Raw genomic sequence first — 25,266 nt, 5'->3', positions numbered from 1 at the left:
TGCTCAGGCTGCGTCACACTGCGGCTGGCTCAGCTAGGCCAGGTGGCTCTCCTTCCCCAGGCGCGTTCTCCTGGTGTGTAACTTAGCTGGCTCGGGCGTCAGAAGGCAGGAAGTGCAGAGTGGCTCGATTTTTCCTTTTCCTACTGTCCTCCGACTTTGGACTCGTGCCTCAGTTTACTTGTTTTTGTTGTTTCTCCTGTTTACTCTGACAAGCAGCCTTATTCATAGATTTAGGGATTTTATTTTGTTTTGCTTTTTAGTTTAGTTTCATGTGGGTCTGCCATGTGGGCACAGGGGCTCCAGTGCTTTGCCAGGCTGAGGTCAGGAGCCAGGAGATTCACTGGGGTCTGCCATGTGGGCACAGGGCCCAGTGCTTTGCCAGGCTGAGGCCCGGAGTCAGGAGTTTCATGTGGGTCTCTCATATGGGCACAGGGCCCAGTGCTGGGCCAGGCTGAGACCAGGAACCAGTAGCTTCATGTGGGTCTCCCATGTGGGCACAGGGCCCAGTGCTGGGCCAGGCTGAGGCCACGAGCCAGGAGCTTCATCAGGGTCTCCCAAGTGGTGGCAGAGGTCTAAACCCTTGGGCTATCTCCTGTTACTGTTTGCAGGCCTTTAGAATAGAATTGTATCTAAAATGGAGCAATTGGGATGCAAGCCAAACCCCTATAGGGTGTGGTCCTCACAGTTGGAGCCTTTGCCCACCATGCTCACCCCTTAAATTCAGCTTCAGGTGATCCTTATTTCATTTAATTTTGTTCCTGCTCAGCATTTTCTAATTGCGTACATTTTCCATGTGTGAAATTGGTATTAGATATTCAGCAGGAACTGAATTGTGCATTTATCTTCTCTTGTCACCACCCTATTATCTCCCCAAGCCCTGACCATAAGCCCTGTGCAAACATTGTTCTTTGGAACTCTGTATATTTTCATTTTTCCCTTGGAGATTTCATTCATTCTCAATGCTGTGATCTCTAGCTCTGTGCTATGACAATGACTCAGAGTGAACTGCATGGGAAGTGCTTGCTCTGCTCAGCGGTCTGGGCGTATGGCTACAGAGCAGCTATTGTGTAGTGCTGGACGCGGGAAACTCCTAGGTTCACGTGGGCGAAGCCCACAGAGAAACAACAGTTGCTCCTAGAAAGGCGTTTGGTCCAGTGGAGACAAAGACGAAGATGAGTTTAATTCGTCGTGGAGGGCCAGGCGAGAAAGCCCACAGTCAGAGCACTTCAGTGTACCCGTCAGGGTGAGGGCAGCTCACGTGCGAGGTGGAGCGCTGTGAGTCAGGTGAAGCCGCAGCGAGGCAACCTGCTTCGAATGGCCACGTCCCCAAATCAGAAACCCAAGCCCTGTTGGTCAGGGTGTGGCGCCAAAGGCAGTTCTCACGTAAAGTGGGGGACACTGCAGAGCAGGTGCAGGTGTGGGTTCTGCAGGATTGTCTCTGTCTGCGAGGGTCTGATAGTAACATCTGGAAGACCTAACGAGGAAGCAGAAAGCCGCGGTCTAGGGCAGCACTGATACTTTCACTGCTGATTTTTTAATTTGAAAACAATCCAGCTGGTAAAGAACAGTATCTACAGTTGTCAGTCGAAGGATACAAAATTTTACTTAGAAATGAATTCAGAAAACCTGTCATACAGCGTGGTGATTATAATCGACGCCAATAGATTGTATACTTGCTAATTGCCAAGAGAGTAAATTTTAAATGTTCTCACCAGAAAAAAAGAAATTAGAGGCCTGTGAAGTAATGAAGTCTGTTAATTGGCTTGATTTAGTCACTCTTCAGTATATTCCTGTATCAAAACATTATTAATGCCATCAGTGTATGCCGTGTATAACTTTTATCAAGTTAAAAACTGGCTTGGAACTGTCACTCAGGGTAGTTTCTTTTCTCCGTTCTGGTGTTTAAGCCTTTGAGTTGACCATAGGTGATTTACTCGCTGTTGTGCACAGCGTGACCTTCTGACGCTTGTGCACCGTGAGTAGTGACCACACCGTGTTACTTGTGATGCCTGACACTTCAGGCGTGTGTCAGATCTTGTTGGAACAGTTGGCATCCTTCCCACGGGCTCTTTGCAAGTTGCTCAGAGTCATCTTGTGGTGCAGACACAACAGGAAGTCCTCCTGGCTTGCTCCTCTAACTGCTCATGCCCCACATCTGACCCCTTCCTTCCCACCCTCTCCCTCAGCTTCCCAGCCTCTGCCTCCCTCAGCTTCCCATCCTCTTCCTCAGCTGAGGTCACTCCTCAGCTTCCTGCTTCATTCTTGTTGACCTTGCAAGAACCCAGGTGAAGCAGTGATATTACAGCCGCCATTCCGTTGTTTTAGTGATCTCTTTGTATTTGATAAACAGCTATTTCTAAGAAAATTCTAGTGATTCTATTAAAATGTAAAATTGAAGCAGTTCCTTAACTTTGGACACTTATATCATTTCCTTGTTTTTGCTTTAAGTTAATACTGCTTGAAATGTCTTATTTATGTTTTTTCCTTTATTGAATTATTTGCATAGGACAAATTCATGACTTAAATTATGATAAAATATATGAGCCTTTTTGAGTGAAAAAAAAAAAGGTTTATTTATTGATTTATTTGAAAGGCAGTTACAGACATTGCTGGGCTAGGCCAGTGTGAAGCCTGGAGCCAGGATCTCCGTCTGCATCTTCCGCATGGGTGGCCAAGCACTTGTTCCGTTATCTGCCGCTCTCCCGTGTGCAGCACGGCATTCTGCGCAGCAACTGAAAACCACCGCGCCGCAGTGCCAGCCCCGTCTGGGATTTATGTGTAATGCCATGTTGCTTTCCTAATTGTTATAAAAATTCATAGCATAACCAAAAATGGTGAAGAATCCCTGACCCACACTGCCAGGGACAGACACTATGAATTTTTCAAGACTTCTAGATTGGGCACGATCGGGTGCAGGCATAAGACAGCATGTCAGTGTTGCATTCACGCTCCTTTCTCTGGGGTGTGCACCCAGCAGCAGGAGTTGTTCCAGGTAGTTGGCCCCATGTTTCATCTGCCGTCTTGGGCTGAGGGCCACTTGCTCAGGAGATGCCAGTGTTGTTCCTGTACTTGAGCAGCCCACTTTCCCCCTCCTCGCTCCCTTCTCACTGACACCATCCCTCCTACATCCAAGCCATTCTCCTGGCTGTCCGTGATTTTACCCACACCATCCCTCCTACATCCAAGCCATTCTCCTGGCTGTCCGTGATTTTCTGTGCTCGCATTGCGTGTGATTTTACCCACACCATCCCTCCTACATCCGAGCCATTCTCCTGGCTCTCCGTGATTTTCTGTGCTCGCATTGCGTGTGATTTTATTCATACCATCCCTCCTACATCCGAGCCATTCTCCTGGCTCTCCGTGATTTTACCCACACCATCCCTCCTACATCCGAGCCATTCTCCTGGCTCTCCGTGATTTTCTGTGCTCGCATTGCGTGTGATTTTACCCACACCATCCCTCCTACATCCGAGCCATTCTCCTGGCTCTCCGTGATTTTCTGTGCTCGCATTGCGTGTGATTTTACCCACTGCCCTGTGATGACCCCTCGTGTGCCCCTCTCACCGTTCCGTGGCTCCACTTAGCTTGGCCTCGTTGACCAACTGTGCTGGTGGTAGCGCTGGCTGGAACAGATCCCCTCCCTCCCTGCAACATCTCACCTGTCCGGTCCCCCCGCCCCGTCCTCAGCCTTCCCTGTCCCTGTGCTATGGAATAGGCCCCCTCGGTCTAGAGTCACCTCTCACCTTTCTCTGCATTTTGTGTCTGAGTGGATGAGTGAATGAGTGAGTTAGTTAAGCAACAAATCACCTGATATTTCCTTGCTAAAAGAGAACATCAACCCATCATGTCATAGTTCCCTCACCCCAAGGGTCCATGTTCAGACTGGGAGGCTGCACGCAAGGTATTCTCAGCCCATAGGTCATCATAGGATTCGTTCTTTAGCTGTGGCATGAGGTTCTTACTTTCCTGTTGGCTGCTGGGACTTTTCTCAGCTTCTCCAGGCTTGCAGAGGTCCTAGCCACGTGGGCCCCCAGAATAGCCACTTTTTTTCCTCTGCTTTGGGATTGGGCAGTGGGAGCCCCCATCCAGCCGTGCAGGGTATAATCCTAACTATAAGAGTGCAATGCCATCCTTCTCATGGGTCTCCTCCACTCTCCGGCCATGTCAAGGGGGGCCAGGCACCCTCTTGTCCTGTCCCGGGTCCTCCCCCTCCTTCAGTGTGCAGGTGGAGTTCTCTGTTGCTGTCAGCCCTTCCTTCCTCCCTCCAGTGGTCTCTATCTTCTCTCTCAGTCTGCCCCACAGATGCGGGGTAAACCCTGACACTGACATGGTCCAAGCAGGACACTTGACCTCTGGAGTAAGTGATGCTTGGCCCACCTGTTCTCTGCACATTGTGGGGGAACTCTTATGACGAGTAAACATCAGTGAAGCCAGCCAGTCCCCGGAAGGCAAATACCATGATTTCCCAAATGTGTGTTAACTAATATACAGAGTACCGAAAATAGACAGTAATGTAAGTGAAATTGATGTTTGGAATTTGTTTACTGTTTATAGCCTTTGTATAAACTTTTGAAAACAGTGTTTTTTTTACTTACTATTTGTAGCACAATGAGCATCCTAGGGTTTCAATAAAGCTGTGGTTCTTGAGATTCTTAAATGCCTGGTGCTCACATTCTGAGTACTGTGGTCCTCTGTCGAGTTTGGAACTTCCATAAGCCACTGCTCTCTGAGGGACCTACACACAGTAGGCTGGTTGAGTTAGAGCAAGCAGAGATAACAGAGGAATCGTAGTTTGGAGGCAGTGAGGAGCTGGGCTGTCGCCGCAGTGGCTGGCCAGGGCCATGCTTTCCCTGGCCTCCAGGTCATGGTCCCGCAGTTCCCAGAAAGTAGCATGTGTCTGGGTGGGCTTCATCTTCTGTGCACCTCCTCACCACGATTGTGCTGTTTCCTCCCCTGACCGCAGCTGGTGCTCAGGATCAAATCGGTTGGGCTTTTGGCCTGGGGTTGGAGAGGCTGGCCATGGTCCTCTACGGCATCCCCGACATCCGCCTCTTCTGGAGTGAGGACGAGCGCTTCCTGAGGCAGTTCCTCCTCTCGGACATCAACCAGAAGGTGACGTTCCAGGTAAGACGACTTGCAAAAATTACAAGAAAGTAACTTTAAAAAGTGGCTGTCATGGCAGGCCACACACCTGAAAACTGGACGTGGTTTTGAAAGGGAGTTTTGAGGAGTCAACACTCCAGGGCTTCATGGATTTTCAGTTGTCTGTGTGGGAGAGAGGAGGTTTCTGCTCCACAACCTTGGGTGTGAGTGAGCGTGACTGGAGGGGTCCTGTGACCACGTGGCTGCCTCTGCTGCGCCATGCCCTGAGACGCGGACACAACTCGGGGTCTGTCCTTGCCTTGGAGCAGTGTCAAGCTCCAGCAGTGAGCAGACCAAGGTTGCTCTCTTTCTTATTTATGCCCTGTGCCAATCACAGGTCAAGGCACCCTTCTGCTCTACAGTAATTTATGGAGACTTGCAATTCTTGCCACTTGTTCAATGTGAGCTGTCGAGCTAAATACTGTGCTGCTGGTAACAGCTTTCCTGCACCAGAATAGCTGGGCTGGGTGCTGTAATTCCACTATATTATAGATGCTAAAACCGAGACTTGTCATCACCAAGTGGCTCCACCACTGTGCCAGTGTGGGACAGAGACAGGATTCTAAAACCAAAAGCTGATTCCAGAGAAACACCTAACAGTGATGAGTTAGGCTCTGTTGTCACAAGCACCAAGGGGCTGGGTGCTGAGATTGCTGCGCTTGACTTGAGGAGCTTCTGATCCAGCAGGGAAGCCGGATTTGCTAAGGGACACTTAGGAAGTAGTGTTAGCAGTCACGTAACCGTCATAGGTGATGTGAACTTCCGCTGACCATGACTGTGGAGTCCTTGTCGGCCAGTCAATTCTGCAAGTCCTTCGCTGCTTCTGCGGACTGTGGGAGGACTTGAGTCTGTGATGACCTCCTGACCCTCGTGTCCACAGTCGGCACTGAGAGCTGGCTTTGTTGTCATCATGAATGTTGTCGGATAAAGACTTAACGTAGGATTCCACAGTGTTCCCTCATTCTGTTCCCAAATAAATCCAGCCGTGAGAATCCGTCAGCCCCTTGGCCCTGCAGTGAAATGAATTGGATTTGAAATTTGTCATTTTCTCGTTTTTATTTTTCCCAGCTCGCTGCAACCTGCCCCAGATATATTATTTTGTTTTATTTTGAAAAGGATGATTCCAGAATAACTTACCAGAAAGGATTGTAAGAAGAAATGGGGACAGGGTGTCGTTACTTGGTGGGACCCAAAGTACCTGTCCCCTTGTGTCCTATAACACCAGCACCGCTACAGCCGGGACAAAGCGTGTTGTTGACAGTGGTGCCCCTGGTCCTCGGGATTTGCAGGGCTGTGGACACTCTCTTTCCCTCTCTGCCAGTGTTGCTGAGTGAAGGTGCTGCCTGCTGCTGGTGTCTCCAGTGCCGTGTCTGAGAGCCCGTGTGTCGAGCCTTTGGTACTGGAGGTCTGTGTGTTTTTACTGGTTGTTTCTTCCTCCTCTTCCTCTTCTTCCCCTTCCCCTTTGAGAAAAGAAAGGGTTCATATGATATGTGTTACATCTTTAGAGTCGCAGCCATGTACTTCCTTTTTGATAAGACATGTTAAAGGTGGTGAGGGAGGCAGTGTTTGCTGCAGTTGTAGGGGTACCTGCATTCCTTATCGGATTGGGCTGCACTTCCAGCTCTAGCATCCTGCTGATGACAGTCTGGGAGTGTGAGGGAATTTTGCAAAAGGCTCACGGGACATTTCCCACATGCACTGTGCAGGGGGCCTGCTGCTTCCGTCGGTAATGGATGCTCTCTGTGGACCTGCTTAGGCCCTTCCGAGGTGGCAGCTCTTAGGTCCAGTCGCTGTTGGAGTAGAATGGCAAAGGTTGCTGGAGGACTCCCGCCCTTGGAGTTGGCTGGTTTCTAGTTGAGTCGTTTCCCTTCCTGGTCAAGAGCACAATACCTTGCCTTTCATGGGAAAGTGCCAGGCGGTGGCTGTAGAACAAGTTTCTGTGTGGAACTACCTGTGGGGATTAAGATCATTGTGACACATTCAGCCCTAAGGGACCCACTGTGACTCATAGGGAAATGGCTGAGTTAGTACTGTTGGGGTGATTGAATCTGAAGTCCATATGTGTTAACTAAGGCCTAGTGAATGTTAGAAAATTCAAAGTTCATATTCAAGGAGATCACATTACTTCAAAGTGATGTGCCTTACGCAAGAAGCATTAAGTATGTGCAGATACTTTGAAAAGTTCGGAGAACATTGATTTGATTACTTTGGTGTGAAAGGTTCTATGGACTCCATTCATGGTTTTTTGTAACGTACATTTTTACCATTGTTTACATTATAATGTACATTTTGCTGTGTTTTGAAGCACCCTGGGAACGCTGGCTCACGCGGCTTGCACGGTGCTCTACAAGTTGTGACTGCTACTGAGGGAGTTCCTTCCTGTTTACAACTTATCGTTTAAAGAATGGGGGTTCAGTTCAGTGATCCACTTAACCCGCTCATGAGATGAAGGCGTAAGCCCAGAGAGACATCTGTGTGTTCGGCTGCTTGTGATGACGCTGCCACTATACAACAGAGGCAAGAGAGAAAGTCTTTGGTGCGGATGTGGTGTGATCATTGGGTATCTGCAGGAATGCTGTGGTTTGAGTATGGTTTGTCAGTTACCGTGGGACCTGCGTAGAGTGATCAGGGTGAGCTGGGGTCATCAGGTCAGCATCCTTAGGACTGAATCCTAGTTACTTTAAGAAGAAGGGAGGAGAGAGACCCAAGTGTTACACAGGCACCTGCTGACTCCCAGGCTCTCTTGCTGCCTTGGCACTCTGGAGAAGCCCATCACCAGCGGCAGCTCCTTAACCTTGAACCAGAGCCCTAAGCTGAAGGAAATTGCTTGTCTTTAAGACTTAGCAGTTCATGGTTGTTTTGTTATTAGCAACAGAAAAGAGACTTCAAACAATAGGGAAAAAAAATAAGATCTGACCCGGTATTCCTAATTATTCAAAAAATGGATTCCAGGGGATTTGTACATCTACATGCAAAAGAGAATTTATTAGCTTACTGCCTTTGAAACAGTCATCCTACCACGAGTGACTCTTTGATTCTTATTGGAGTAAATTGAATTGAGGAGATTGAACTAAATGAACTATGGTAATGTAAAATTAAAACCTAATTAGATGTCTGATCTTGGAAATTTTGAAATGAGTATTTATTTAAAGTGGTTGCTGTAAGAATTTTATAAAGGATTTTATTTTTTTCAAATTGGCCCTTTTTCCTTCCATTTTTTGTTTGCTAGGAGTTGTTATGATGATGAGTCTTAAATTGACCAAGCACTTTCCTGTCGTTTTTGTGGGGTGAAATGGTCCCGTTCTTTTCTCCATCACAAGGAGGAATGCGTGGTGGGGGGCTCATAAATGTATGTGAAGATCAGCAACAGTACACACACGGAGTGAGTGTGGGCCGCGTGGGGAAGAACTGCACCCAGCGCGGCTAAGAGCTGTCCCTTTGTATGGTCCAGGCACATGGAGTGAGTGTGGGCAGCGTGGGGAAGGGCTGCACCCAGCGCGGCTCAGAGCTGTCCCTTTGTATGGTCCAGGCACACGGAGTGAGTGTGGGCAGCGTGGGGAAGGGCTGCACCCAGCGCGGCTCAGAGCTGTCCCTTTGTATGATCCAGGCACACGAAATGTTCAGATACTCAAGGACCAGCATCTGAGATATGGCTCTATTGGATATTTAAGAAGGCTGAGTTTGGGGCTGCACTTGAATACTGCCGATTTCCCTACACTTTTGGCGGGGATCTCCTAAGTACCTGGTGTCAGGTACAGGATGGGAGTGGAAATATCGCCGTGGTGGTTTGGCTTTGGCTGCTGCAGCTCTAAGTGGTGCAACCACAGAAGTTGTAGTTTTCTATTACGTGAAGGAGGAGTTTGGGTGGTGAATGTGAAAATGGGTTAGTACTACAAGCAGGCTATAGAATACTGACGTCAAGGCTTAGCTCCTCTTTGCTGTCTCCATATTTTGCAGCTATCTGGTTAGTTTTTTCATTGTTATATTAGTCTACTGACCTTTGGAGATTGTTGTCTGAATGTTAATAATTTTAAAGCCATCCACTTACTTTCTCTCTCTCTCTCACACACACACATTTGTTTGGTCTACAGTAAGTTCATATTCTGGTTGTTGTTTTCTTTCACATTATAAGTTTTTGTTTCAAAATTTGCATTGCAAACTCTTTTTAAAATAATTTATTTTATGATACAGTTCCATAGACTGGGGTTTTCATTTCCCCATTTCCCCAAGCCCCCTTACCCCACTGATTTCTATATTTTATTACGATAGTATAGTCCTTAAAAAAGTCATAAGTCCATAATTCTGCTATTTAAGTGCATCCTGACATTGCAGATATGGACCATGGCAGACAATCCAGCATCCTGTCATCAGGATGTATGTAACAGTTTCCCTGGGAGTCCATCCCCGATCTGGAAGTAGAGATGCGTACTACACTGCATCCTTGCATCTTGGTGTGATGGCCTCTATGATAATGTCCCTCAGATGGCTACAGGTGCATGCATGTTTACCTGTAGATCTGTTGATCTTGTGTTTTGCATGAAGGTTGCCTTATGTCAGAGAGAATATATGATATTTGTGCTTCTGAGGTTGTCTTAGTTCACTAAGCATAATGATCTCAGGTTGGGACCATATTGTTGCAAATGGTAGGATTGCATTCTTTTTAATGTGTGAGTAGTATTCTGAGAGTAAATGCACCATGGTTTTTTTTTCCACTTCTCCTTCTGCTGGCATCTGGGTTGCTTCCACGTCTTTGCTGTTGTAGATTGTGCTGCTATAAATATAGGAGTCCAGGTCATTTTCTCATATGCAGATTTTGAGCACATTATTTCCCATTTTCATCACCGGCACTCATTCATCTTATCCACCAAGTATGACTTCCACTTGCCGTCATGTGCCCCCAGCGTATGGCATGCTTGCCCTTGAAGGTAAAGCCAGCAGGTTGGCACAGGTCTTGGCACAGCCCGTGATCCTCTGGGCTCTCAGGCTCTCGTGAAGAAGGAGGGGAGGCAGAATTCCCGCTTAGCAGCAGCATCCTGTCACTCCTCCTGATCGCTCTGCCGTCTTACCTTCCTGTCAACAGTGCACAGACATTCCTATCTACCTCCTTTACTGCAGGCCTCGGGCTTTTATTGTTACTCCTGACATCCATTTTGCCTCAATATTGTCAGCTTAGAAATTTTTTTAAATGTTGATGGGTGAAGAGAAGACAATGTTCCTGGGCCCTAATGCCTCACGAATAGTCCTCGCAGGTGATGCGAGTAGCTCCCCACCTCCTGTCCCTGCAGTGAAGAGCAAGAAGATGCAAAAGCCAATGGTAATGCAGCATCAAGGAGGGGATCAAGGGTCTAGCCTGCCACACGGGTTGTGGTTGTGAAGGAGCCTCCCGGGGAAATGGCAGCCCTGCCCTAAGGGCCGGGCATGTGGCAGAATCCCTTTCTGTGGTGGCTCTGATTGCTGCCAGCCTCCCGATGTCTGCTTCTCTGTGTGTCTCTGTCTCTCCATGCATCTGCATCTCTCATGCTCTCTGTGCGCCCTTCTCTCCCACTCTGTCACTTGGTAGATGTGTGGTTCTGATTCAGGGTGGGTCATCAGCATGGCTGCCTGACATCCATACAAGATGCTCTCGGCAAGGCCATAGTTGGTGTGGATAAGTTTGACAGTGGTTTATCCCATGTGCAAGAGCATTGCCGCATATTTGGAAAGCACCTGTCCTTGTCACAGGATTTGCAGGGAGCTGCCCTCAGAGAGCTCATTCAGTGTCAGGGAAGTTAGTGTGAATGTTTCAGGGCCGTGGGACAGAGCAGCAGAGTTATGGGCCTGTGCCCAGTGGGAGGATGGCAGGCTGATAACGGGAAGGAGAGGCAGGTCCCTGGTCACAGGTGGGTTCGGTTAGGGGTTCACAGGGAGCAGTCTCCAAGACAGAGAGGCAAACATGGACCAGGGCAACATGGGGTATGCGGCTTGGACTTGGAGCATCTCTAGGAAGCACGTAGCAAGACATGAAGTTTCGCATTCAGATTTCTGTTTGTGGATGGATTGCAGTGCTGATAAGGCGGAGAAGAGGGTGGGCTCCACCCCGAGACCTGGGAGCCTGGCACTGGAGAAATTACATGAGACAAGAGGAGGCAGTGGTCGAGAGAATAACAGGGTTATGGATCAAGAGATGACATGGAAAGTGTTAGAGATAGTGTTGTTACAGGTGTGCCAGCCATGTATTTATCATCAAATGGAGATGCTGCTGCCTTTGCGAGCTAAAGGGCAGGGTCAGTGACTCCGCGACAGCTGCAGGCTGCAAGTGGCTGAGTAAAGGTAGGCAAGGGAAAAGAGTGATTGCCAGGCTTTCTTGCTTGGGTAGGAACAGCAGAAGAGATGGGTTTGGAGAAAGTGATGATTCCAGTTTTGGTCACGTGAGCTCTAAGAGTGAATGTTTGGACTTTGTTGTTCTGTTTGTTCCCATTTGCATGGTTAAGTCCTCACCTGAGTCTCTGGCCGCAGACAGGGCTTCTGGTAGAAATGAGACGGTGAGACAGGCTGAGGCAGGATTTAGACTTTTGAGAGGGTCCGTGGGTTTGGTCTGAAAGATTGCATCTTATGTGCCGCCCAGGGAAGGACACTGGGAAGCAAGTGCTAGCATGGTTGCTGGGAACTTGCTATAAACAAGGCCAGGTGCACGTGCCCGAGGCCGACTGCGGGTGAGAGCGAGAGAGGAAGGACTGTGTGGTCAGACGTGCTGTGCCTCTGCTGCCACCTCAGCTGTGTGCGTGTCTCCCAGGACTCCTGAGTGTCCTCAGGCTCTGGAGGGGCAGTCCTGCAAGTGCTACCCACTGAAACACAACAGTGACAGCTACTCTAACTTTTGCAGCTCTCTCCTCCTAGCTATTTCTTTGTGTTAAACACAGTGGATTTGTTCCTTGGCCAGAGATGGAAAATATAACAAGAAAAATGAGAATGAAACATTCCAGCAAGTACCCCTCCCGTGATTATTTTGGTACAAGTGTGGGGAAATGGAAAGAGAGAATGGCACACATGCTTGATTTTTTTTTTCGAAGATTGACTGCCTTGAATGTTACGGTTTACTCTTTGCATTCTGGCTCCGTGAGTAGAAGCCATGGCCGGCCCTCTCCATGGCTCTCTTCTGGGCTGCAGTTTGGATCTTTAGCATTGCTCTATGGCCTTTGCTCTTTCTGAATATCCTGCAACGGCCCTCTTCCAACATGACTTGTGTTTTTAGTTTTTATGTTTTGTTTTCTTCTCACCCAGTTTCACAGTTAGCACCCTATGAGCTCCTCACCAGCTGCACAGAAATTATATTGTGCCAGTCATCGTTTTAATAGGTTCATGAAATCCCCTACTATGACACCTCCTGACAATTTTGATGTGATGGCTGGTGGAGGAACCTGTTGAATAGATTCTAGAACTTGCACAGCAGATTCTAGAGCGAGTTTCCTGGCAGAGTCCCAGCAGCAAAGGCAATGTGTTTTACCCATGGCCCTATGCAGGCATTTCCAGTGCCACTCTGCAGAGGTGGAGTCTCATGGGCCACGACAGTTCACTGTGTGTCAAGGCACTCGTTGCATTGTGTGTTTATAGAGTTATTCATCTTAAAGATGGCTTCTGTGCCTCACAGAGTCGGAGGCCGAGAGCCTGAGATTGGGTGGTGCCGTCCATTGGCCTCTGGAGAGGGCCTGCTGGACCACACAACGAGGACAGGGTGAGCAAGGAGCCGGCCATGGAGGGTAGCACTGTCCACAGTGGCCATCACAGACCAACACAAATTCCTTCTACTGGCAGCGACCTAACTGCCCCACCTCTTCAAAAGGCTCCAAAGCCTGGATACCCAACACGTGGAAAGCCACACCTCCAGAACGTGGGGCAAACTGTGGCAGGAAATGCGCCATCAACCTCTGCTCGCTTCTTTAAGGGGGAAGCTCCGAACCACTCCCGTGGCTGGGCCCCATGAAATAGCCTTCCGGTACCTTCCCAAGATGCGCTTCATTCCTAGTGTGGTAGAATAGGTAGGTACACTGGCTGCACCATTGTCAAGTTTTTCATAAAGACACTGGTAGCTTTACACTCTAGTGGTTCATTCATTCATTATACTTATTTTCACATACTGCATCTGTTAAAGGCAAATATGCAGCTATTAGTATGTAAATTGAACTTGGGCACTGAACAAATGAGGTAGAGCCTCAAACATTATTTATCGACTAATTAGTTTTATTGTAATCAGAGAAGTGTCTGTGGAAGTGTGTTGACACCATGCACAGTGGGTCCTCACGAATATAAGCAGATGTCAGTTTCATTTGGATCTGACTTAATTTATGCCTCTTTTGAGACTTATGGGGTGTAATACCTCCATTTCAAAATGATTTAGATGCTTACTTAGCTATTACATGATAGTAGATAATTTAATAAAAAAAAAAAAGCACTGTTGAATCATACAAAGAGAGAGAGAGTGCCTTGGAGAAGTACAGAGAGAATCCCACCCTCCATAGCCACAGCAGGTGGGTGACCAGGAGTTCCAGTGGGACCTTGGTTAGAACATGCCCAGCTGTATGTTTTCCAAGGCTGCTGCCTCATCAGCTCGTGGTCACCCTTCCTTGACACTCCTTGCCCTTGTCTGTTGCCTTCTGAGCACCTTCTGCACAGCTCACTGCTGGGACTCTCTCCCGACCAGCCCAAGCACAGTAAGCGTGTGCTGCCATTGGTTGGCTTTTTAGCCACAGATCAGGCTTTCTCACAGACGGACCTGAGCCTGGCCCACACCATCCAGCCGCTGTTGAAGGCTCCTTCCCCTGTTCCAGTCCTCTCTGCGCTATGACCCCTTCTCACCTCTCCACCATGCCCTGTCTGTGGTCTGCTTTACCTTTTCTCTCTTTCCAAGTCGGCCTGCATTGGTCAAGCCTCGCCCCTTGCCCCATGGAGGCCAGGCTAAGCCCGTGGCCACCTGCTTCTGCTCTTCGCTGCCCCGGAGCTCCCCCTTGCACTGCTGAGTAAGGTACTCAGGCCCCTCACCTGCGTCACTCCCTAAACCCACCCTTTCCTTATTACTCTGTTGAGCTTGTCTAACGTCACACTGGGGTTTCTGGGCTTGTGGCACCGCCCCTGTTCCACCTTGCTGCCTTGCTTCCCCACCCCAGTTCTCAGTCATTTCACGTATCTGTCATGATACACATCACCTCCTCCTTTGTGCCCTTAGGGCTCCTCTGTCCATCCATCCGGGGTCTGCCGAGCCAGATCTTTGTCTTGGAGCCTGGAAATCTGCTCCTTCATAGGTGCGGTGTACTTGTAATAACAGTGTTTAGCTGATAACCTCAGTCAGCCCCCTGCTGACAGCCACGCAGCTGCCTCGCCTGGCCATGGGTGCTTCCTGCAGCCGTCGACCATGCACCACGTGGTGAGTGTCCTGTTTCTGTGCCTCTCAGTGGGTCCCCGTTGCTCCCAGGCAGGGCGTTGATATCTTTATCATGTGAAGTTATTTGTTCATGCGCTGTCTCCTATCCAGTGCTGTCCTGCTTGCTTTAGCCCACTTCTTCATAATCCTGCGGGATTTCCGGTTATTGACTGCCTCATTGATCCCACAGCTTTTAGGCTGTGACCTTCAACTTTTACCCGCTGTCGTGCGTGTCCTTAGATGTTTGGATCTGTGGGGAAGTCATCGAGAATTGAGGGAGTTCTGGGTTACAAGAGTGCGTGTGTCAACCCCCATGGAGATGCACGCCATTTCATTGTGTGTGAACTTTATCCCCACCTCCCTGAAATGACTGCTACAACTACTGAGGTCTAATCAAGAGGGTAGAGATAGAGAGAGCGAGCTATCTCAACAATATAGGTAAGTAATTCTACAACTACCTCCTGTAGATTCTGCCTGAGAAAAGATGTAAAGATTTTAAGGATAATGAAAATCAGATTTTTCACTATTTGAGAAAAAATCATAGATATGAGGCAGCGGAGAGGGAAACAAGAGTAAACTTTGATTGTTAGAATCAGAAATATTCATAGAAACTCCTGGAATATTTTAGATAGATGGGGGGGGGGGAGGGAGAGCAGGCACGATAGCCTGGTGGCTAAATCCTTGACTTGCATGTACCAGGATCCCATCGGGCACCGGATTGTATCCTAGCTGCTTCACTTCCCATCCAGCTCCTTGCTTGTGGCCTGGGAAAACAGTCAAGGATGACCCAAAACCTTGGGACCCTGCACTCATGTGGGAGACCCAGACGAAGCTCCTGGTTTTAGATTGGATCAGCTCTAACTGTTGCAGCCATTTGGGGAGTGAACCAGTGCGTGAAAGATCTTTCTTTTTCCCCTTCTCTCTGTAAATCTGCCTTTTTGATAAAAATAAGTAAGTCTTTTTAAGAAGTGTGAGTGTACATGTGTGTGTATATGTGTGTGGCATGTATGTGTCTGTATATGAGTATGTGTGCTGTGTATGTTTCTGTGGTGTGTGTGCACATATGTTTATGTGTGTGTGTGCATGCATGTGTTTGCATGTTTATGTGTGTGTATACGTGTGTGTGTGTGTGTGTCCCTCTGTAGTATTGCCTTCTTGCAGGGCCTGCACGCAGTGATGCAGCAGTAGCAGTGAGCACCCTTGGTACCCACATCTTGGTTTCTAAAGAACATTTTCCATTACTAGGAAGCAGGACTGCCTGTCATGGCCTAGTCCGAGAGATGGATGATGACCCCAGGAGATGTGGCTGACCTGGATGTGACCTTACATTTTGTCCTGTACTGAAAGATGTTCTTATATGCACTTTTCCTTTTAAGTTGCTTCCTAAAGCTGTGGCTGAGCGGAACAATCCGGACAGTAGGAAGTGGCAATGTCCAGAAGTAGCCTGATGACCCTTGTGTCTTACCCCGACTGTCTTCTCGCATCCTGAACCCTGGCTAATGGCTCCCGAGATGGGAGATTGTTTGTATCCCACTTGGAGAAGAAGGGAAGGCCTTTAGGTCCTCTGCTGCCTTTCTCGGCACCTGTTTGTTCCCCGGGGTTAAGGGTGAGTTTTCAGCCAGGGCCTCCAACCTCTGCTCCCTTTCTGAGGCTCAGCAGCCCAGGTAATGGCCTGTGTTCCCCTGGGCAGCGACCACCCCTCCTTGGGGAGCAAACCCTGTTTAACCAAATTCCCCTTCACAGTGTCGAGTTTGTGTTTCGGCCCACATGGCCAAGAATGAGTTTTAGGAGAAGAGAAGGAGGCAGAGGGCGTACTTCAAAAACCCTTGCCATCCATAAGAAACCACAGCCATAATTGTTTAACAGTAATGCAAAGTTAAGAAAGCAAGATCGAACTGCTAAGACAGCAGCTGGGGAACAGACAGCCTGAACTCTCGTCCCAGTTCTGCTGTCTTACGAGGTGGAGTGTTCCTCTGGACCTGTTTTCTCTTGGGTCAGATGGAAGTGGAGTTAATTCCTGCCCGTAGGCCAGGATAAGATTGTTGTGAGGATAATGAGTTTAAATTCAGTGGAAATCCTTGCTGCTGTGCATGACATAGAAACTGTTAAGTCTTCACTATTGTAGTTATAAATGTTCTAGGTAATGTATTAAATGTCTCACACATACAGGATACTTCTGAGAGTCCTGCAGGGGACGGAGAAGGGATTGAAAGACAACTTTGGTGGGGGACATATATGGCCTCCTGGCTAAGTCAGCAGCTGAGATATCCATGACCCAGTACTGTGCTGGGTCAGTCCCATCCCTAGCTCCCACCTTCAGCTTCCTGCTCATGGAGGCCCTGGCAGGTGGTGCTGCTCACGTCACTCTCTTCTCACCACTCAGTGTCAGTAGGGGAGTCAGCCAGCTGAGGAAGCTCATTCATGCATGCTCTCTCTTTATCTGTTTCTGTGCCCGTCAGACACCTTAGTTCATTTTAGAAAGGGATAAGTTCATATGGATACAATGTTTTGAAATATATGCATGTGTTTTTTTTTTCTTGATGTGGATTTTCCACAAAGTTTTTGAAGACCCCTCAAGTTTAATTGAGTACATTAAGGGCCTATGTCCCAAAATTTCTCCTCTTGCCCTGTATCATGAGGGTACATTTTATATTCTCAAAGGGAAAAGTAAATGGAGCAAAAACACTTTTTAGAAAAGATTTACTCATTTATTTGAAAGGCAGAGAGAGAAGTCTTCCATCTACTGATTTATTCCAAAGATGTCCACAGTGGCCAGCACTGAGCCAAGGCTTGTTCAGGAACCAGGAGTTTATTCGAGATCTCCCATGTGAGTGGCTGGGCCCAAACACTGGCCACCAGCAGGAAGCTGGACTAGAAGTGGAGCAACTGAGATGCCAAGCAGCACCCATATGGGATGCCAGCATCACAGGGAGCATCCATAGTGTCGGCCGCAGCAAAACATCTTGTGCGCAAGAATGACTTTGGCAACAATAAGAAATTGTAATGCTTGTCCTCAGGGCTTAGAAGAAGGAATGAATTATTTTCCCCCAAGTCAATAACATACATATATACAAACATATCTGTCATTCATTAGAACATGCTTTACACAGTGTGTAGTTACTGTTCTGTTTGCTCTGTCCATCTCAGTGGTCCCCATTGCTCACAGTGTGTGTGTGTGTGAGAGAGAGAGAGAGAGAGAGGGAGGGAGGGCGAGAGAGAGAACGTATGCACCTCTCAGTGCATGACTGGCACTTTCTGTCCCGTTGAGTCACTGGTGATTCCTGTAAACAGACAAGTAATAACCACGGCAATGTTGTCACTCATCAGTGATGCAAATAAGACTCACACATCTGTGCAAATCCACATAAAAAATAAACTTGAAAAAAGCAGTGTCACTCTGGGAATCCAATGCTCACCTGGTCTTGCTTTGTGCTTTGCTTGGGTTGGTTCGTTCCTCCTTCCCTTACGTCTGCTATCTCTGAGTCATAATGTCGGCCTCGTGGAAGTGAAGACCAGAGCTGCCTACAGCTTGGGGCTCTGGGGGGTGCTGCTCCCATTTTCCATGGGTGACACCAAGGCTCCTGACTGCAGTTACTGCCCGGTAGTCTGGTAAGCCAGAAAGACACTCACCAAGAAAAAACCCAAATGTCCCTGTGTTACGGCCCACCGTGCGAGTAATGGGGGACACGGAGAAGGGTCTGAGGGATTAAGGCACCGACCAGAGACAGGGATGGTGGAAGTCTCTCGAAGCCTCTCCGAGGATTGCCTCTCCTTTGACCTTTCACCTACTTCTTGTTTATGCTTTACCCCACACCCTCATTAGCTCAGATTGGCTACAGCTGAGACCAGGTGCTTTTAGCCCGAAGCCCACCGCCTGTAGTGCTTGGCTTAACCACTGCTAGTCAACTCCTTAGCCCCCAACATCCCTGTCTTAGCAACTTTACCCTACAAGATCAACATGCCAAGACACAGCGTTCTCCGTGTGGCTTTCCTGTCTGTGCAGTGGGCATAGTACCTCCCTTGTGATATTGCCAACGACTCTGGGACTTTGTGAGGTCACTTGGTGTGCAAGGATAGTACTGGACAGTGCTATCAAGCTGGGCATTGTTAAGCTCCTCAGATGCCCCTGGAGCTCAAATGTTGGGAGAGCCATGCTCCAGAAGAGGCTGGCTTCCCTGCCCGGTAGCCGTCTCCACTTCCATGCAGGAGATGTGTGTCTGGCCCTGTTACTAGGTATGCATGGGAACACCTGTTCTGTGTGTGCAGTGAGTGGGAAGCAGCAGTGGACAAAATCTACTTTTGTTTTAATAGGAAGGATAAACAGAACCATTGAGAAAGGCATCCTTTCATTGATTCTGGAAAGTTACCCATCTGTGCGTTTAAGTAAGCCAAAGGTTTGCAAAGCGCAGCAGTCTGGAAGAGCTCACAGAAAGCTTCAGGGAATGTGGTTGATGTTCAGGCTCTCGGCAGCCGTGAAGGTGTACAGAGTGACAGGGCAGGGTGTGCTTCCAGTTGGATCGGCAGCATTGCTGTCTGTTCATTAGAAGCCTGCTGTATGCCCAGCCCTGAGGGTGGCACCTGCTTACAAAGCATGCAGGACAACTGAAGAAGAAAACCAATGCAAAAGAGCAGTTTAAGGGCTTGGCACTGTGGGCAGGCAGATTAGGCTGCCACTTGGGATGGTGGCATCCCATAGGGGTGCCTGTTAGTGTCCCAGCTGTTCCACTTACCACTCAGCTACTTGCTAATAGCCTGGGAAAGCAGTGGAAGGCACCCCCAAGTTTTTGGGCCTCTGCATCCAGATGGGAGACCTGGGTGGACTTCCAGGCTTCTGGCTTCAGCTTGATCCAGAGTGGATCTTTGCAGCCGTCTAGGGAGTGAACCAGCAGATGGGAGCTCAGTCCCTCTCTCTCTCTCTCTCTCTCTCTCTCTCTCTCTCTCTCTCTCTCTCTCTCTCACACACACACACACACACACACTTTCAAATAAATACATAGTTTCTTAGAAGGCAAATCCGTGGTACAATTAGAGTAGTTTTCGAACATTACACCTGTGCTGACTTGAGAATACAAAAGGAAGCTACAGTCAGATGGTGAGGCGTGTGACGAGAAATGAGGACAGGCTATGGTGGGCAGAACGTGGGTTTCAGGGAACCTTTATATTGTTCATGTTTTGCTTTTCCTTTAGAAAGTGTCGAACATGCCAGTGCGGTGGCTAAAGAGGCAGGCACCTCGTTCAGGTGTGTGCAAGGTGTGGGGTGTGCTCCTCTGCCCCAGGTGTGTGGAAGGTGTCCTGAGCCCCACACCCCCCAGCTGACAGCTGCTTTGTTGGAGGTGCCGGTCATAACAGATTGGCATGGAACATGCATGCCCTGCTCATACATGTGTTGGGGGCCTGCAGCAGTTTATACTGGAGCTGCTGGGCCCCCGACTCCTCGTGTGCTTTGAAAATGGCTACAGCACCTCTCCAGCTCAGGTCTATTTCAGGAAGTTGGCCTCAGCAGCAGCTGCTATTATGCCTGCCATGGATAGCGGCTAACTGGTGTCAAGTCATTGGGGAGCTGCGTGGTTGGGATAAATACTTGCTGTGTATTTTCTGGGATCTATTTAAAAAGTACTCAAGACTATGTCCATTTCCAGGTTGAGAATTCGACACTTATCCTGTGCTCCATCACCAGCCAGTGGAACCACGTGAGATTTCTCATTGAGGTCACTCGGCAGTTCCATTTGGTTGTCCGAAGGTTTTGTGGCATGTCCCCTGCTACTAGATAACTTAAAGTTTGTTACTGAAGCCACATTCCACAGCTGGGTTAGCTTTTAATCAGATTTAGAACTTTAAAAAATTACCTTTGCCAGAGACCAGCGTTGTGGTATAGTATGTAAAGCTACCAGATGTGTATCAGTATCCCGTATGGGTCCTGGTTCATCTCCTGGCTGCTCCGCTTCTCATCCAGATCCCTGCTAGTGGTCTGAGAAACACACCGGAAGATGGCCCAAGTGCCCGGACCCTTGCCATCCACATGGGAGGTCTGGGTGAAGCTCCTGGCTGGGCCCTTGCCACCCACGTAGGAGGTCTGGCTGAAGCTCCTGGCCTGGGCCCTTGCCACTCACGTAGGAGGTCTGGGTGAAGCTCCTGCCTTGGGCTTGGCCAATGCTGGCTGCTGCAGCCACCTCTGAAACACATCCGCAAAACAAGAGGTGTCTGTTTCTTCCTCTTTCTCTGTAGCTCTTTCAAGTAAAATAAATATTAAAAATTTACCTTTTCCAAAGTTAAAAACAAACAAACATTTTGTACTTGTTCCACAAGATTTCTGTTACTTAAAAGTGAAAGACAAGGAATAATGGTGTTGCTACAGGCATTGCAGGCTCAGTACTCAGCCACTTGGACTGCGTGATGTAACGTGTTGGTTTATTTCTCCAGCTTGAATGTTTCCCAAGCAGGGGAAGCTGCGACGCCATCTGAGGCCGATGAAATGAGTGCTTGGTCGGGTCCTAAACTGTCGGACTTTAAAAAACATAATTGCACTGCAGTATCTGGTGATTTTCAGCTCTCTCTCATAACATCATTAGACCAGTGACACTCTTTAAAAAAAAAAAAAAAAAGAACATTTTGCCAACGGGCAGATATGCTTGCAAAAGAAATGACTGTAAAAACCAAATGGTTCAATACATCGTCCTTTTCCCTCGCAGGTTTCCCTCTGTAAGACCAGTGAGGTTGCAGGCAAGGCAGGGCGGCTGCAACTCACGGCGCTTGCAGAAGTCTTGGCGCTCCCACGTGAGGGCCACTGGCTGCAGTGGAGCACCGTGATGGGTGCATGGGGCAGCACACACTAGTGCCTGCGATCTCCCGTTTACACAGCAGAGGCAGCTCTGTCCCCAGGGATTGCACACATCACGCTGCTCACCCGCTGAAGCCAGAGCTCCCCGACAGTGTGCGTGCATTCAGTGTCTGTCGGCCAGGTTTATTTTCTGCTCCCAGGCACGGTTCTAAGCGCATGATGTCATAGGCCTGTTGTGTGGCACCTGTTAGCTTCTACACTTGAACAGGCTGAGAACCCAGCACAGCCACCTGACCAAGGCCACTGGACAGTGCTCCTCACACGCACTTTGTTCCTGGCAAGTGCAAGTGGGAGTCTGTTAGAAAGGGTCTCTCAGGGGCCCACCATGGTAGCCTAGGCTAAAGTCCTTGCCTTGTACGGGCCAGGATCCCATACAGATGCTGGTTCTAATCCCGGTGGCCCCATCCAATCTAGATCCCAGCTTGTGACCTGGGAAAGCAGTAGAGGACAGCCCAAAGCCTTGGTACCCTGTACCTGTGTGGGAGACCTGGAAGAAACTCGGCTCTGGACGTTGCTGCCTCTTGAGGAGTGAACCAGCAGATGGAAGTTCATTCTCTCTGTTTCTCCTTCTCTCTGTAAATCTGACTCTCTAGCTAGCTAAGTAGCTAGTCGGCCCTGTGTCACCACGCCTGGGCACTTTGCATTAGTCCCCTGAGAATGCATTGGATGCTGCCCGAGGGCTAAAGGGCTTTTTTCAGCCTCTTTGAGGTAGGGCAGAGAGGCAGGTGGAGGGAGTTTCCCAGGAGACAGCTCTGTTCTAGAGCAGCCCTGGCTCTAGTTTAAGCCCTGATAACTCCCTGCTCATACCTTGAGCGTGAACATGAAAGCCCGGCCATCTCGCCACCAAATAAGGAGATTGGCGACAGCGTAGACAGCACCTGCGCCCTGGCTCTCCTGTACTGTGTGCGGCCTTGAACTCCCACAGGTGCTTCCTGTACTGTGTACCTCCTTTAACCCTCACAGGTGCTTCCTGTACGTGTACTTCCTTTAACCCTCACAGGTGCTTCCTGTACATGTACTTCCTTTAACCCTCACAGGTGCTTCCTGTACGTGTACTTCCTTTAACCCTCACAGGTGCTTCCTGTACTGTGTGCGTCCTTTAACCCTCACAGGTGCTTCCTGTACGTGTACTTCCTTTAACCCTCACAGGTGCTTCCTGTACGTGTACTTCCTTTAACCCTCACAGGTGCTTCCTGTACTGTGTGCGTCCTTTAACCCTCACAGGTGCTTCCTGTACTGTGTGCGTCCTTTAACCCTCACAGGTGCTTCCTGTACGTGTACTTCCTTTAACCCTCACAGGTGCTTCCTGTACGTGTACTTCCTTGAACTCCCACAGGTGCTTCCTGTACGTGTACCTCCTTTAACCCTCACAGGTGCTTCCTGTACTGTGTGCGTCCTTTAACCCTCACAGGTGCTTCCTGTACGTGTACTTCCTTTAACCCTCACAGGTGCTTCCTGTACGTGTACTTCCTTGAACTCCCACAGGTGCTTCCTGTACGTGTACCTCCTTTAACCCTCACAGGTGCTTCCTGTACGTGTACTTCCTTTAACCCTCACAGGTGCTTCCTGTACGTGTACTTCCTTGAACTCCCACAGGTGCTTCCTGTACGTGTACTTCCTTTAACCCTCACAGGTGCTTCCTGTACGTGTACTTCCTTTAACCCTCACAGGTGCTTCCTGTACTGTGTGCGTCCTTTAACCCTCACAGGTGCTTCCTGTACGTGTACCTCCTTTAACCCTCACAGGTGCTTCCTGTACTGTGTGCGTCCTTTAACCCTCACAGGTGCTTCCTGTACGTGTACTTCCTTTAACCCTAACAGGTGCTTCCTGTACTGTGTGCGTCCTTTAACCCTCACAGGTGCTTCCTGTACGTGTACTTCCTTTAACCCTCACAGGTGCTTCCTGTACGTGTACTTCCTTTAACCCTCACAGGTGCTTCCTGTACGTGTACTTCCTTTAACCCTCACAGGTGCTTCCTGTACTGTGTGCGTCCTTTAACCCTCACAGGTGCTTCCTGTACGTGTACTTCCTTTAACTCCCACAGGTGCTTCCTGTACTGTGTGCGTCCTTTAACCCTCACAGGTGCTTCCTGTACTGTGTGCGTCCTTTAACCCTCACAGGTGCTTCCTGTACTGTGTACGTCCTTGAACTCCCACAGGTGCTTCCTGTACTGTGTACCTCCTTTAACCCTCACAGGTGCTTCCTGTACTGTGTACTTCCTTTAACCCTCACAGGTGCTTCCTGTACTGTGTACGTCCTTGAACTCCCACAGGTGCTTCCTGTACTGTGTACCTCCTTTAACCCTCACAGGTGCTTCCTGTACGTGTACTTCCTTGAACTCCCACAGGTGCTTCCTGTACGTGTACCTCCTTTAACCCTCACAGGTGCTTCCTGTACTGTGTGCGTCCTTGAACTCCCACAGGTGCTTCCTGGCCCATGCTGGGATTCCGCTGGAGCAGAACCTACCTGGCTTTCTCCAAGGAGCTCGCTAGATTTTTTTTTTCAGCATAGTCATCTTTTAACTTAGCTGTCCCCGTCTCCTAGGGTCATTCATCTACATGGGAATTGCATATAATTGACAAGCAGATTGAATGTTAACCTCTCCTTCTCCCCCCAGTCCTACCTTCTGCCTCCTCTCCCGTGTCTGTGTGTGTGTGTTGAGGTGCAGGCATGTTTTTACCTGACTCCCCCAGACACACACCATGGCAGAGTCTCAGTGGTGTTTCCTTTGGTGATAATTTTATCAGCATTTCTGTTAACCTGCTGTAGATATGTATCTGCCTCTAAATAGCATTTAATGACCGGGTCTTTGAAATCAATCTCTGGAAACAAAAGCAACTTTCTCCATCATCTGTGTGAAGAGAGCCAGGGAGGCTCATCTGTGAGCGAGCAGCAGCATGTGTCTGTGCCTGTGCTTGGAGTAGGGGATATCGATGGTGTTAATAAAATCCTGGTGTTCAGTTCCTCTGTCTCTGATCAGAATAAGAATTAGGTTACACAGAAGCTAAATGACAAGAGGCAGCAGAGGGAAGAAGAATGCATTATTTTTATTGTTGTAATATCCTCCTTCTCGGATTCCTTTCATACCGAAAACTGTGCGATCTTCAAGAATGGCTGTGAGGAAAATCAAGGTGGGCACTCCTGCCTACTAAAAATAAACACCTTCCATACTGCTTCCTTGTATTATATTTTTAAAAGATGTAATTGAAATTTCAAAAAGAAAACCTATATGTTCAAGGTATATGTGTGATGGCTTGATATTCATAGGTATTGCTGAAGTGATTACCCCAGTGGAACCAGTTAACATATCTGTCGCTCCCTGCTTTGTGGTTGTTGTGTGTGTGTGTGTGCGCGTGCGCTGGCTGAGGGCACCTAGAATCTTTCAAGTTGCAGGCAAATAGTCCTTGAAACCATTGTCACACGGGTCCCTGGAACTTGGCACATCTGGGGGTTTGCATTTGTCCACCAGCGTCGCCCCATTTCTGAACACCTCCCCCTTGTCCGTACCCTGGCAACCTCAATACTTTCCTACTCTTCTTCCTCTTCTGCTTTTTTTTTTTTTTAAATGCTTTCAGCTCTGTAGATTCCACATAGCAGGGAGACCTTGCAGTGTTTGTCTTTCTGGCTTATTTCACCTTGCACAGTGTCCCTCAGGTCCACCCACATTGTCAGAAATAGTAGGGTGTCCTTTTGGAAACTGAGTGTGTCGGAGGGGATCTCCTTTATCCACCGACCCACCCACTGAGCAGTTACGTTTCTCCCACCTTGGCTGTTGTAGGTGAGGCTGTGGTGAACACAGAGCTACCGCCGTGTCTTCTGGGGACTTACACCATTCTCTCTGGGCTTCTGTCCCCCTTACTGTCTGCCACTGTAGTGGGGGGATTCACAGCTC

General features: G+C 48.7%; 1 protein-coding gene across 2 annotated transcripts in view; it reads left to right on the top strand.

Moving 5' to 3' along the window:
- The window catches only part of FARS2 (phenylalanyl-tRNA synthetase 2, mitochondrial), a 323,779-nt gene that overhangs the window by 172,917 nt on the left and 125,596 nt on the right, over nt 1–25,266 (top strand). For both annotated transcript variants that reach the window (XM_040984028.1, XM_040984027.1), the window contains one exon: nt 4,964–5,124. In XM_040984028.1, the coding sequence (XP_040839962.1) occupies nt 4,964–5,124 (161 nt within the window). The remainder of the gene's footprint in view (nt 1–4,963; nt 5,125–25,266) is intronic.

Source organism: Ochotona curzoniae, unplaced genomic scaffold (assembly GCF_017591425.1).
Source record: "Ochotona curzoniae isolate NIBS_2020 unplaced genomic scaffold, NIBS_Ocur_1.0 contig_4064, whole genome shotgun sequence".
In the NCBI taxonomy this organism is placed as follows: Eukaryota; Metazoa; Chordata; class Mammalia; order Lagomorpha; family Ochotonidae; genus Ochotona; species Ochotona curzoniae.
The sequence above is the reverse complement of the archived record's forward strand: the minus strand, read 5'-3'. Positions and strand labels throughout refer to the sequence as shown.